The sequence below is a fragment of the Mesoplodon densirostris genome, chromosome 12, assembly GCF_025265405.1.
Source record: "Mesoplodon densirostris isolate mMesDen1 chromosome 12, mMesDen1 primary haplotype, whole genome shotgun sequence".
Lineage (NCBI taxonomy): Eukaryota > Metazoa > Chordata > Mammalia > Artiodactyla > Ziphiidae > Mesoplodon > Mesoplodon densirostris.
Window position 1 is genome coordinate 19,489,086 of NC_082672.1, and position 15,402 is coordinate 19,504,487.

Consider the following 15,402-nt stretch of genomic DNA (forward strand, 5'->3'; position numbering starts at 1 on the left):
TAATCTCCTCCATATCACAGGTATTGATATTTTAAATTATTTTTATACTAACGGATATTTCTTTTGCATGGAGTATACACTCAATAACTGAATAATGTATTGTCTCATTTTTGTTACCATAAAACACTTTTTATGACAGCTCTGAGTCATGATAAGAGATTTGATATTTCTCTGAAATTGCCCTTGAAAGACCAAGACTTCCCAAGACACGTCCTGTGTACGTGGTGCTCTGTTTATTGTTAGTAAGACTAGATGACCTGCTGCTTCACACAAGGTTATGATTCAATTCCATATACACTGTAGGAGTCTTAAAGTATTTATGACATAGGAAATCAAGTGTTAAATTTATGACTACATTTCTGAAGTAACTTGAAATGGATTTTTTAAATATAGGCTTTGTTTAGAAAAAGGACAAAAGAAAGAAAACAACATCGAGAGAATATAATGAAGGAAAAGTAATGATAAATCAAAAGAAAGAGAGAAATTTGCTTCAGAAGGGAAATGCCTGGAAGACTAAACAGAATAAAGACACTGGTCCTACCTAATTAGGACTGTAGGAAAATCAGCTGAGGGAGAGAAGGGCTAGTCCTACCCTCCTGTGTCCCCATGGCACCCAGCATGAGAGTTTGGGCAACAATGGACTCTAATTGCTGATACAAATTTTTCCAGCTACACTATGAGTTCCTCAAAGGAAGGGGCCATGTTTAAGTTTCTTTTGCATTAACAGTGCTAGCATAGTTATTGGTACATATTAATTTTTCAATAATTACTCAATAATGTATGTGAAAGAAAAGAGGGAAATAATATGGAATATTACATAAACAAAAGAAATGAAAATGAAGAATTCAAAGAGAATAAAAAATAGGAGGAAATTGAAGAGAGCCTTGAAAGAATTATAGAAAAATACCAGTTTAAGAAAATCCCTACATAATAATTTATTACAGGGGAAATGTAACAAAAATCATATGGGAATAGAAAATGATCACAAAAATGGACATACATTGAACGAGATCATGTGCAAGGCCCTCTGTACAGAACTACACTAAACCTCACAACCACTCCACATAGTGAAGTTAATTATTTACATTTTGCAGATGAAGAAACAGCTGCAGAGAGGATCAGTAAGTTGTGCAAACCTCAGACACATTATCACCAGTTATTTTCAAGAACTAAGCTCTTCCTTGTGTAAAAACAGCTGTCAGAATGATGACATGTTATGCTGAGAACCAAATTATATCTCAGAAGTTGGCAGATATATATTTACTTAACCAACATTTATTTAGTGGCCCAGTGTGCCAGACATGGTGCTATGCATGGGGACAAATAAATGAAAAGACCTGATGATCACTGAGGTTAAGAAGCTCCAAATCTGATATAATGTAATACGTATACTGCTAGAAGGAGGAATGAAATGCATATGCAGGGCATATGCATTCAATCATTCATCCATTCATTCATTCACATTATGCATTCACAATCTGTGAATAAAACAGATCATATCCCCATCCTTGAGGAGTGCCATCCTAGAAAAGGGCTTTGAGAAAACTACAGCAAGAAAGAGGAATAGGGTTCAGGGCAGGGACCAAGGTGAGACAAGCCTAGTGCCTAGGGACCAGACTTAAAGAGGCCCTTAAAACCCTCAGTGTTGTGCACATGCCCACCCTGCACTTGCAGGATCTTGATGGGGGGCAACTTTAGGGTCTGTGCCCTAAGTTTATCTGGTGGAAGAGAGTTCTAGGCAGTGGGATCAGCTAAAGAAAAGACCCAGAAGTAAGAGTCCAAAGTGTACTCATGCTATTGCCTTCCTTCTCTACTTTTCTGTATGTGTGTTATACTTCAATAAATATTTACTTAAAAAAGAAAATGAGGCCTGCTTTGGCCACTGTCACCTGCAAGACACAACAGCTCTGCTGTGTTTCTTCTCTGCCCGGTGTCATGTGATGCAGCAGCAGGTCCTATCGGCACCTGTCCCCAAAAGTGGCAGACAAGCTAGATCTGCGGCTAAGGGGATCACCAAAAAGTTCAGTAACCAGGAGACCATCTTAAACACTGGTCAAATCATGAGAGGTGAAGGTGTAGGTATTACTCAGAGTGGTTGTGAATAAATTAATGATGATTCCATAGAATTTCTCCTTATGACCAGTGCTTGCAAAGTTTTCTCTCATCCAGAGACACTATAATGATTTCATGCTTTCGCATACATAATAAAATACAAAAAGGAACCCAGTATTTTGTTTTCAACTTTTTTCAAAATTTTAGCCAGTATGTTTTTAGTAGCTGGGGCAGATCACATCATCATTATGTAATCATAAGCTTCTCAGAAAAGGAATTTTGATATTCCTGTGGACAACTTTTGTTGAGAACCTGCCATCCTGCAGTGGAATTTAGAAAATATTACATAATGAAGGAACTATGTCATTGTTTCATTGGTTGCCAAAATGGTTGCATTAACTATGAACAAGTTAAATGGGTAGTTTGTTTTGATTCACAAAAAGGGGAAGTTGAGGGGAACAGGACAGCTGTGGTTGATGATGTTATTGCTAACTTTCTTAGCTGGTCTTATGGCCATGTGAGAATTGCCCTTATTCATAGAAGACAAAAGCTGAGGTATGAAGTTTCATGACATCTGCACCTCATGTTCAGATGGCTCAGGGAAAAAATAGTTAACCCAATTCTGAAATATATAGTTTGTAAAAATATGTGTATCTGGGCTTTTCTCCACATATATAGGGTGTATTTTACTATATGAAAATATGGCATGTGTAATGAAGAGCCATGTATGATATGGTCTCCATAATTCTATCTTGATAGGCCAGGTGAGAAGGGGGGAAGTAGTGATTTCAACTTTCCATGCCTAAACTCCCAGACTCAAACCATCATCTTGGAGTAAAGAATCCAAAAACGAACTAAACGGAAGAAAAAACTGGAAGAGAAGATAGGGGAAAAGAAAGAATAGGAGGCGAATGAAAGCAATCCCCGGGACCCTTTCCCTGGGATTCTCTGCTGGTTTCCCCATCTTTGTCAGACTCTCCCGACCAGCTTCACTAATATTTATTGCCTGCTTAGTTCTAGATTCTGTTCCCTCAGCAATTTTAAAGTGGATCTCTATTTATAATTTTGTTGTAAACTATTAAGAAAATCAGCTTTAGCAATTGAAACTTGCATTTGTAGGAAATATGCCAGTTCATATAATGAAAGATGGTTGAACAACATGTGGCTGTGGGTTGATAAGAGCTTTGGATTGGCTCCAAGCTCAGCTCGGCATTCCTTAACCACTAGCTGAGAAAGCTTGGGGCAAGTGATTCAAGCCCTCTGGACCTCTGACTTCTCGTCTATAAAATGGGGTGATAATATCTGCTTTAAAAGGGTTGTTTTAAGGAATAATTGAAACAATGTCATCCATTCTTGTACTTGCACAAGAATATGCTTGATAAGTGTTAGTTCCCGATCTCTATTGCCTCCCTTCTCCTTTCTTTCACTGTCTCTCCCTTGCCTTCCCACCCCTTCTTACCTCTTTCCTGCCTTCCCCACACCAAGGAAAATAGCAGCAGGCTTGGTGTGGGAGACCAATACAAGTGCCAGGCCCTTGCTGTTTGCTTGCAGATCCATTGTCCATATTTTACGTGCTGCCTCAAATTCTTTTTGCCTGACCTGTCTCTTAGGCCATTGGCCCCTGGCTCTGGAGGGTTCTGGATGCTTCTGCAACTCCTACCTCAGAGCCTACCACTACTGTGTCATCTTCTGGCATCTCCAGGTGACTCTCTCTCCCCTGGAGGAGACACTGAGTTCTAGAACTGCCTCCTTGGCAATTCAGCAGAGCAGGAGCCCAGACCAGACTGTGTAAGACCCACAGAGACTTCTCCCCCTGCTGCTTCCAAATTCAAAGAAGGTCCACATAGCAGGACATGGACACTGGCTTCCCCACCACCTGCCTAAAGGGGTCAGATGACTTCACTTCCTGTGAGCAAACGCTGACCACAGAAAGCAGAAAATAGAATGGCAGGAGTGCATACATTTTTCTCCCTTCCTTGTTCCAACAGACAGTCCGAGCAGCCTGTCCAGAGACCTCCGTGAGGCTGAGCTGTGCTCAGAGGCAGCGTCCTGCTCAGTGATGCTTCACCTTAGTGGTAGAGGTGTTCCGCCATGCTTCCATGCCTCCCTTCCCTTTTCCTCTCACTCCTGCTTCCCTGGGATTGTATCTCCCAGTAATGCATTCGCACTTAACCTTGCTTAGCTTTCAGGGTTCAAGGGAACCTGAGCTAAGTATCTGCGCACTACATTGCTCAGGCTCTCTTTCCAGCGTCTTCTCCATACGGTTGGCAGAATGGAAGAACCTAATGGGAGACTGAAGGGCCGGAGAGAGGAGAAGCCTCGTATCAAGGTATCCTCCCCTCCCACCTCAGGAGGTGTCTCAGGTAGTATCTGTGACCTTCTCTGTGTCCCTCTAGCCCAGAGGTGGGAATGATTCCTACTGTTGCTCATCTCTGAGTTGCCTCATTTCCCCCTTTTACTTTTATAACCAGTTTTGTACCTTAAATTTCCTCTGTTGAACCACCTGGCATGGGTTCTTTCTTTCCTGACTGAAACCTGACTAATATAAGACACAACAATAAAAGTTTGGTTTTATTTACCACTGTTTGTGGTATGACTGAAATCAATTTCTCCTCCATAAAATATTATACTTATAAGATATTATATTTATATTTCTAAAATCAATAACATAAGAAAACTGGACTTTTAACTACTTCAAAGGAAATTACCGTAAGAAAATTTTATGGGTTATCACAAAAGAAGTCAAATGGTTATTTCGACATTTTAAGTGGCATTTGATATTTAAACTGAATAAGCCTTTCCTAAAGGTTATGTTTCTCAGTTAATACAAGGGCAAGCCCTACAATCACCTTTTAAGTTGCTTCCCTCTAGTCTCTGTAGTGGCTACTGAGAGACCTGGCTCTGCATCCTGAACCTGGTAGATGGCAAATTGACGATGTAAGAATATAAATGCTATTATTTGGTAAATGGGATTCAGATTTCCTTTGTTTCCATACCTCCCATGGTGCTTATGGGAAACAAATGAACATCCCCCCTCACCTCCACTCCAGGTGCTATTGAGAACAGGCATACCTTTATCCTGCAGGTTACACAATATTATGAAAATTGGACCCCAAGAGATTTGCATTTATAGCAAGTGCTGTGTAATGGCTCAGCAAAGATTTCTGGGATCTCCTTCGATAACACTGCATGGATGTAATGCAAATGTGATGCCAGAAATACTTCAGCATCTAGCTTAGAGATGCATGCAGACAGCCTTTCCTCTGAACTTGGGGGTGGGGGAAAGTCTATCTTCTGGAGTATACAAATGGGACTACACATGGCATGTGAGCTCCCATTCATGGCCTGCCAGCAGTCAGAGTAACAGGAGGGAAGTCTGAAAGGGAGCTGGAGGGCAGAGTATCTTTAGATTGATTCGTTTTCTCTTGCCAGGGTTGTATTTGTTTGTTTGTTTGTTTGTTTTTCTTATACTCTGAATAACCAAACTGTGTAGTTTCATAAACTTTTTCACAGCAGTTGTCTGCACTAAAGATTCAATGCTGCCACCCATGCTGGGGAGGAGGTCTGAGATGAACACGTGACACCCTTTGGGTCACAGAAGAGCATAAAGCCCAAGGCTTCTGGGCTGTCCCAATCATAGGACTTCAGGTCTCCCTGGTTTTCCTTACAATCCAGAGAAGATAACCAACCCAGAATCCAGTGGTCTGGCATCCTGTGGTAAGAGTCAAGGACAAGTTTTAGGCCTCTCAATTTCAGAGGATATATTCCTAATACCAGCAGACAGCCCCATGTGAAACATTCCATCTGGATAAGAATCAGAAATGGATTCTTGGGGAGAAGCAGCATTGACGTATGGCCCATACACAATGGTTTGGCTGGAGTCATTCTTACACTACTGAAATGCTTCTGTACTGGTTGGAAACTAATGGTGTCTCTCCAAGCCCCCTGATTGCCCCATACTACCCTATCCATGTAAGATTCCTCACCTAAATCTTCCCATGATCCAACAACTCAAGGATTAACCGTGGGCATGGCAGGAGGCCTCTAGCACCCTGTCATAGCACTAAAATGGAGTTCATTCTGATTGGTTGGTTATCATGACAATTATTAACTATTTTTAATATCACATCTGCAGAGAAGGCAGTGACATTTGCAACTAGGGTGAGTTGTCTCAGAAGTTTTTTTCACACTCAAAGTGACTGATTCTACTGAGAGTTTGAGTCCACCCAGACAGCTCTTCTCAGCTGCTAAAAGATGTTGTAGGTTCCAGATCTTCCACATTCTTTGATCAGCAGTGATAAAGCTTTGCCAGCTGCTGTACCAGCACTAGTAGACTCTTGCCCTAAAGGCCCCTAAGTATACTTCTCAGGGCCTCTCCCTTGCATGGCTGGTTCTATGGCTCCTGCGAATGGCACAGCAGCGTGGCCACGTGGCAAGAGAGCAGGAGCCTCACACAGTATACATTCCAGCCCCAGCTGTGTTTTGTGACATTTACTTGACAGCCTGTCTCCTCCCAGAAATGAATCACAGAAAATTAGAGATGGGAAAGACCTATTAGGTCATTTAAGCCACACTCCTGACAGTTCACAATCACTCCCTTGCGCTCCATTTCCTAGTGAGTCAGCCAGTTTGGTTTTTAAATAGCATGGGATTCAGAGAGTGCTCTTTCCATGTCTTCTTCACCAAGAATTCTCTCTACTCCATTCAGCCAAATGCCCAGTATATGAGGTTTATTTACTCTAGTTTTAAGTATACAGTAAAATCATGATCACTCACTTGCCCCAACCTGGGAAAAAAAAAACAAACTTCTGGGAATAATTAGAAGTGAAGACTCTCTCTTGGCTGGAAAATACCAGTTTCAGGAAAATTCAAAGAACTTGGTAGAGAAAAGAGAAGTGGTAAGCAATGCTTTTGTGTTAACTCATCTCAGCTTCTTTTATTTTAGTTATACATTTATTTGGCATCATTCAGCTTCTGCTTTCTTTAACAATAGCTAGAACTATGAGTAAGCAGTATCATTGGCTCTCATTTCCACATTTACTTCTGTCTTAATTTTTAATTTGATTATTCATCCCCTTGTTTTCTATATTGTGTTTAAGATTGCAGCTCATCATTACGATTCAAATAAAGACTATTCTAAATAACCCAGTGGTTTGTCTATTCCATTTCCCAATCTTTCTTTGTCTTCCTCATTTTTGCTAAGCACAAGAACAGAAACAGTATGCCTGGTGCACCCTTTCTGGACAGTCTGGTCAAAGAAAAATGTCTGTGTTTTTCTTTGCTTATGCCCAGGCAGGAGGTCTCCTCATGGACACCATCCAAGAATCCATGTGTGGCTGGCTTACCTTAATTTGACCCTTTAAGCAAGGCTCACTGCACACAGACCGTACCATTCCACTCTTGTTCATTTGGATTTTGTAATCATCAATGTTCAACACACCTTCATGCCAACTTCCAACTTGTACATAGTCATAGCGATTAGCTTCAGTGTACTGCAGATTCATGATATCATACCTACAAAGAAAACATGTGTGTCTTAGAGAATATGGACATGATGTAGAAACCAAAGGAATTTGGTAAATAGGTAATAATAGAGAGGAGAAAGAGAAAAGTTAGAATCGTCCCATGTCCTAATGCCAGCTACTGTCAATATTTTAGTTTATTTAGTTATGTATCCTCTGATTTTCCAAAATGTGTATTCCATTCTTCAGTCTCTGTTTGTGTATCATCCATATTCATTAAAGAATATATTATTCTTGTACTTTTCTCTCTGCTTATTCTCAAAAAAATTCTATATGTGCTGAGTCGATCACCATAACCTTCAAATCATTATTCACTAGATTATTCTCTGATCAAGTAAAAATTCTTCAGAACACTAATTTTTAGCTTTAGTACTTTTATTCCAAATTCCTTTTTCACATTCAGTTGCCATTTTAATTACACTGGATTAAAAGAGGTGAGTTTTACCAAGTCTGGAACTTATTTTAGGTGCTAATAGAGCCCAAAATCTGAGAAATGCACCTTTAATTAGCAGGGTGTTTGGGACTTAACATCTTGAGCCTTGACATTTAAACTGGTCTCTTCCTTGATCAGGACAAACATTTCTGAATCCAAGTAATTGGTGTCAGTTATTTCAGTTATTTCAAATGCTGCAATGCTGCACAATGGTAAAATCTACATTTAGAAATCTTCACTGTAGCCAGAGTGTTTTCTGGGGACCAGATACGTCACTTCCCAGTGTGGACAGTGGAGAGCATCTTCCAATTTGGTGGAAAAAACACAGCATTTGACATTAGAATGTATAAGCTGGAATCTCTTTCCTAATGTTTTAATAGTAGATTATACTACTTAGGAATATCACTAAAGTCTGTAAGGCTCATGGGGTTCTTGTGGGAATTTACTAACATAAGGTTGTTCGCAGTTGGGAGAAATACATATGTAAGGCAATGTCACTATATCATTCACATTAGTAGCACTATTAATGTGCTAAAATACTCTGGTTAGTTCCATACTATAAGAAAATGAGAACATCTTTGTGCTGTCATAGTCATTTATCTCTCGGTTATTGACAGTTCTCTGGTATTCTTCAATCTTCTTTCCATGTTGCTATTTACTCCAAGGAAACCATAACTCAAGTGGCAGTTGCACAAAAATGGATGCCTGACTCTCCCTCAGTAGCTCTGCAAAGTGGGGTTCTTTCCTGTAGTACCTGTGCATTCTTCACTCTCCTGCACTAGAATATGAGGCAATATCTCTTACTCTTTGTGCATGACCCAAAGAAATAGATGGCAATTAACTAACACATATTCCTCTTCCTCAGCTCTCTTCCTCCTCTCCCTAATATCCCTACCTGACCCATCTTGGAATTCTTTCCCTCTAACCCTGATACAGACTCAGAATCCTCCTCAGCCCAGCACTCCAGGAAGCTACTACCAATCAACCTTAGCTGGCATCTGAAACCTATTGGCCATATCTGGCCTAGTTCTTTAGGTAAACAACTAATATATTTTAATAGCTTCGCTGCCTGTTCTTAATGTGCAAATGCATCCTGTCACCCACAGGATGGCTAGTGGCTTCTCCACAATCAGATTCTGGCAATTTCTATAAATAGCAGCTCCCTAAAGGAAAAGGGGACTCTCGGGGCATAAAGGAAGTCTTTCCCCTACTTTTCCAGGTGAACAAAACTTACGTGGAGTGAGAAGAGAGAATGGTGCAACTGGAGCGCGTTATTCACCTCTCTGCGTTCTGATTTTTGGTTAATAGAGGGTCCTCATTCCTCTGGTTGCTGAGACAAACCAGAATGTTCTCAGAGTAGCTCCCTGAGTGGTATCCACGTGGGTATTAACTGTGGGCTGGCGGCTCGCATTCATCTTGCTGATCAAGGACACTAATCTACACCTCCAATATCTTCCCATTGTAAAGTTCTTATGGTTACAGAGCCTGCTGTGAGTGTTTGGTATGAGTAATTCTCCTTTTCATTTCCTTTAATCTTTATGTTTTACTCCATATTACATTGTTAAATCTCCTTACATACTTTCAATGCAGGCTTAGGTGTAATGCTAGCTTTAGAATATCTTTTTCCTATAAATCAGTTTCCTAAGACTTTTATTTCAACTTCCTCATTTCAAAAGGAGAAATCAGTTCATGCTTAATTAGCATTTAGGAACTGAAAAATTCACAATATTTTGGTATGAAAACATACTTTTAAAAAGTCCCAAAAGCTGGAGAAAAAAAATGCTTGAAGATACCAAGGGAAAAAATACTGACTTACTAAAAAGAGGCCTTCCCCAGTGCTGTGTGTGTTAATGAAAACTGCTCTTTTCTCTTGACCCCAGAGTCCCTTCTCGCACATTGGCGGTTATTTGGAATATCCTCATGCTGTGAATTACAACTTTACAGCATCTTTTCAATGCATTCAATCTATGTTGCATGATGATTAACTAAGATAATTACAAGAGGGACCAAAAGCCTGAATGACGGTGTGACAGGAGATAGAAACAGAGGGAGGTGGTTAAAATAGAAATTGAATACAGATGAAGCTGACCAATTTCAAGCCTGTGGAAATGATCCTTGAAAAGGGACCCAGGGGAAAACTCTTGATTTAAATATGTAATTAAAGATGAAGGAGAAACAAGCTAAAATTGTGGTATATTTTGGATAGTTTACAAATAGAGAGAGGAGGAGGAAACTCATGTCTACACTGTGTGGGAAATGCATCTGGCCCTGTCCTAGGCATATTGTGTATCTTATAGAATCATGAAGGAAGGTTTCCATTCCAAATCCAATCCTTGATAGAACCTGGTTTCCAGTAGAACCCAGGATTACAACCACAGGTTTAAAGGGGGGCGGGGTGGGGGCGGTCAGTGCTCTGAATCACTTTTTCCTCTGGTACCATTTCTTAAGGTGCTCAGCTCCTGGAAGCTTTCTACACACCCAGGCCCTGCATCATTCCATCCTTCCCACTCTCATTTTCATCTAAAGCTGCTCCCACCTCACTGGCAGCTTGGAAGGAATCTGATAAATTCATCGCTTTAATTGCTGAGTATTACTTATAGCATTTATCCTTCCTGGAGCTGTTGGATTTTGACAGGGAGAATCCACTTAGGCCCCTCAAGGCACTCTCTAAACGTAGAACTTTAAGCTTACATGAAAGGAAGAGATACGTGAAGAATTATGTAGGGTCAAATAGTCTCTTCCAGTACATTTGAAATGACATTAAGAAGGTTGCCAGCAACTTTGCCTAATTTTAGGATTAGCTAAAAGGCAGCACGATGTGGCAAAAAGATTACAAGTGTCAGATTCGGACTGCACTGCCTCTACCAGCTACTCTCTGCGTGACTTTAGGTGAGTTTCTTAGTTTCTCTGACACTCAGTTTTATCATCTGTAAAAGAAGATAATGATATGCCTATAGCGATGAGGATTAAATGATTTGATGATCTGTTTTATCACAACGTATGCTTTTCTAAAATCTCTCATTTTGCAAAATTATGTACTGAAAGATAACAGGGCTTAGGAGAAAAAAAAAAGATTGTGGGCACACTGTGCAGTAACCAGACTGAGGGCCTTTTTTCTTTCCTGTTGCAGGTTTTAATTTTTATCCCACTATTCTGATAATCTGTTGCCTAAGAAAATTCCTATGAAAGAACACAACTACTGTTTATACTGATATCATTCTCTGCATACAAATTACATATGAGCTAACTGGTACTATAAAAGCAAGTGTTGCAGAAGAGACTGTATATAAATGACTTGGGAAAAATATATATAGTTAGTTAGATTTAATTTTCCTTTGCTTCTTGATTAATTCTTTGGAAGCCATAGAGACTCAATACCAGACAGAAAATTCTTTTCTTTCTTTTCCAAGAAACATGTTAGCAGGAACATAAGTTTACCTGAAAAAAATGGATACATATGTAAGACTTGGTTCTTGTCATATATTAAGCTCTTTAAGCAGGAATAATATTAAAATATTCCACAACCAGTATAGTATTGGGACTAATCAGTTAGAAGGAGGCTGACCTGATGTTGGCAGTGCCAGGGAGGGTCCTGTTGGTCAGATGTAATCTCCTTAGTATCTTGGGTTTGCAGGGAGGTCCCAGACATTCTAAGGGAAGACTAGGGATGATAGCTGTATGTGTGGGGGGGGAGGTAGGGGCGTGGCACTGGTAGGATGCAGGATTGTGGGTATTTACCAATAAGAAGTTCTTCAACGTTTTATAATGTAATTTCCATCTAACATTAGCCCTTTCTTTTTAGCTATCTTGTTGCGTCTATCCTCGTTTGCGTCCATCCTCGTGGCACCCAGAAACCATGGAACCAAAGGGAGCCAGAGTATCTATCTGTCTGGCTCGAAGAGGATCACAGGGTTATTTAGATTCATTATGGAAAAGACTGCTTTACCTTCCAGGAGCGTCCCCTTTCTCATCAAACCACACCTCTTCTCCAGACACACCAATGAACGTGGACTTGATGAGGAAGTCCAGGAGTTTGCTGCCATCGATGGGCTTCATGGCATCACAGAGGCCCACATGGCCAGGGCAGAGGGCATGGTGCATGTTCTGTAGCCCATGTGCCATGGCATAGATGGCGTTGATGACAAACCCCATCTTACTGTCCTGGACATAGTTTTCTTCTAAGCTTTCATTGCCTGTAACATAAAAACAGATCACTACCAAGGTTGCAGTAATGAAATCTAAACCTGCATGTTTAATTCCCAAATGCTTTTCAGGGCTCTCAGAAAAAGGGAAAGCCAAACCTACCTGTTCAAGCTTTGTATTTGTGACTATCTCTGCTGTAGTCTATCTGAAAATGGTTTATTCAATTTTATTTTCTGAATTCAATAACAGCTTTATAACATATAAAACAAATGCCACAGAGGTGAAAATAAAGAACTTTCACATATTGCAGGGAAATCCTTAAGGAGCAATGAAAATAGCTCTTATTTCCTCTGGGTTCACAAAGACTTATATTAAAAGTCTTCCTATATCACAGTCCTGGAAAAGCATTTTTTATATCCTTTGTGACAATCCACAATCCATTGTAAATCAGTTTGTGCATTATCTAAACCCCAATATTTTCTCTTGATGATTCTGCTAATTTTATCATCTCTAGAACCAAAAAAACCTAGAGTAAAAAGAAGAGCTAGGTAGTATGAATTTCTTCTTCTGTATGGTTGGTGGTACAGAAATATTTGAATAAGATTTGCTAATTATTAGAAACTCAGGTAAAATGTTTCTTGATGGAAGAGTCACACTACACATTTAATCTAAACATTTAGCTTTACCTGTGAATTTCAAATACTCCGCAATCATTTCCACCTATGTCACAGGTGACAGCCTAAATATGTCACTGAACCCTAAGGTGTCTGGGCTGGAGAATAACAGAGTATCTTAGGAACTTAGAGAGCTTGAAGTACTTAGAAGAAATGGTAAAGAGTTTTGACTCTGACGTTGAGCTTGAGACGAAATAAGACATTTACAAAGAGTTCTATTTAAGGCTAATCTATTTAGGTATAGTTGAAAATGTAAAAAAGGTACATGTGCATCTACCCTAAGAATGAGATACAAAATACCCAGGCCAGGTTGAAGGGGGAACAAATTCAATTTTAACTCATCTTCCAGTGTTGCTTAATAAGAGCTTGTTAAAAGTGTGATTTGCTAAAGTAATATTTTCCTAATTGAAAGAACACTTCCCAAGAGGAAATAGGAGTAAGAGAGGCAGAAGGGGCATTTTAAAATCAAACTGCACAGAACAAGTCTAGAAGGTTATGTAAAGCAGAAAGCAAACATCCTCCTTGAAAAAACTGCAAAGTCATTGAAATAAGGTAATTTATGTCTGCCACCCAGAACCCCTGGGTCTTAAATATTAGTTTGTTTTCCCTCTTTTTTATATTGGGATATAAAAGAGATAAATTAATGCCATCAGTCTGATAAGTTTTAAATGAGCCTTTAAATACAGCCCGAAATTCCCAAGTGCTGGAGCTAAATGTTAAAGCTGTTAGAATTAGAGAAATTACCAGGAGTTAAAGAAGAAAAAATATAGACAAAAATTGGATGGCAAAATAACCTTCAATGCAGCAGTAACTGAAAGGGTTTTAGCAGCTACTTAAACGGTTCTACTAAAACCATTTACTTGAAGTAGCAGCTATTAAAGTCAACCCTAGGAGCAAACTGTCAAAAAATATGTGTTTTTTTCTCTGTTAGGGACAAACTTTATGACCACTGAGTCTGCTGTTTTGTTTTTGTTTTGATAAACGCTACTAAAGATGTATTATATATTTTAAAAATTATTTTGGTGTCCCCAGTACAAATTTCTTAAGCTGTCTTGTCTAATGGATGCCTTATTCATCAGCATTGAGAATGTAACTGGTCTTGGATTTCTTTGAGATCAATGTTTTCCTTTTGATCCTTATTTAGGACTATTATATAACTTATTGTCCAAACTGGGTTACTTTTGTGAGTGACGTGAGTAATAATTATTCCAGAAACACCAGTGTAATTAAGGCAAACTGGTCAAATGGTGACGTGTTTCTTGAGCCATGATGACTTCCAACTGTACCTATTTACTGATGTTATGAGTAAGATATGTGTGTATATATGTATATGTATATGAAAAATATATAAAATAACACATGTAAATATATATACATTCATGTATACATATGTATATTTATTGATACATATTCGATAAACAATTAGTGGAATATTCTTCTTAATTTAAACTAATTTTACATTTGTCTTATTTTAATGGGAAATATACACATTAATAGTAATACTGGCTACTATTTTTTGTGTTTATTATATAAAATACTCAAATAATGCTATCATGATAATCCTGCCAAAGGGACATGAATCCCACCATTTATAAGTGAGGAAAGAGCAATGATATCAAAATGCCCCCTTGATACTTGTTCTTCCTGTAAGTTGGCAGAAACGTGGGTGTAGATATAGAAGTCTACAGAGGAGACACTTTTCTGGCGACTGAGGACAGGGCATCCTTCTGTGCACCAGTATCATTTTCAAGCTTTTTGAGGTCTTCTCCCTGGGATTGTTCCAAATGTGCACAGCTGTCTCTCTGACTAGAAGTACTAGCATTCAATCTATTAACTGCAAATTAAGACAAAGAAGCTCATCCTGTTAGTATTTATCATACAAAAAACCAGGAGGCTAGGCATATGTTTTCAGGGAATATTTGTGACTCAAACCCTTTTCCAAATAAACACAAACAGCTTGTGTGTTTGTGTAAATCTAAAGTGACACATGCACTTCCCTACCCTGCCAGTCCCCTGGGCCTGCACATGAAGGGGATGTTACCTCCCATCAGTAAGAAGTCTCTCTTCAGCTACTACCCCAATTCACGATGAACTAGCATTTGGGAAGGTGTGACAGAGTTAGAAAATCACCTGGCCTTTACAGGACCATTTTCTTTGCCATAGCAACAGTCCCAGATGATGCTGCAAAAATTTATCATCAAATAAACAGAATAAGATACAGGTTTTCCTTCTGCCCAAAGATCCTATATTTTCATGACCAGCGAATAGAGGATCCAAACTAATATTATTGTCACTTGGTGGGAAGGTGAAAACTCTCTAATTCCCTGGGGTTTAGTGACTTTTTAATAACACTAGTCTCAGAGTTATTAGTAAGAAGGGGATTTTATAATTCATTTTCTGTGGTGCATTAACCATTACAGGCCACTAGGGTATCACTAAACTACTACATTTTCTAATATTCTAAATGGAATCAAATAATTGTAGTTGACTGTGTTTATTTACCTTCAAAAGAATATCTGCCTAACTACTTCACAGCAGATTGTGAAAATAGCTACCTTGATTCTAAATAGTAATCTTG

The 15,402-nt window shown here is 39.2% G+C and overlaps 1 protein-coding gene across 3 annotated transcripts in view; it reads right to left on the reverse strand.

Annotated features, from left to right (window-relative positions):
• The window catches only part of GRM1 (glutamate metabotropic receptor 1), a 358,927-nt gene that overhangs the window by 52,643 nt on the left and 290,882 nt on the right, over positions 1 to 15,402 (reverse strand). For all 3 annotated transcript variants that reach the window (XM_060114929.1, XM_060114927.1, XM_060114930.1), the window contains exons 4-5: positions 11,954 to 12,200; positions 7,398 to 7,566 (exon numbers count right to left, since the gene is read on the reverse strand). In XM_060114929.1, coding sequence (XP_059970912.1) covers positions 7,398 to 7,566; positions 11,954 to 12,200 — 416 coding nt within the window. The remainder of the gene's footprint in view (positions 1 to 7,397; positions 7,567 to 11,953; positions 12,201 to 15,402) is intronic.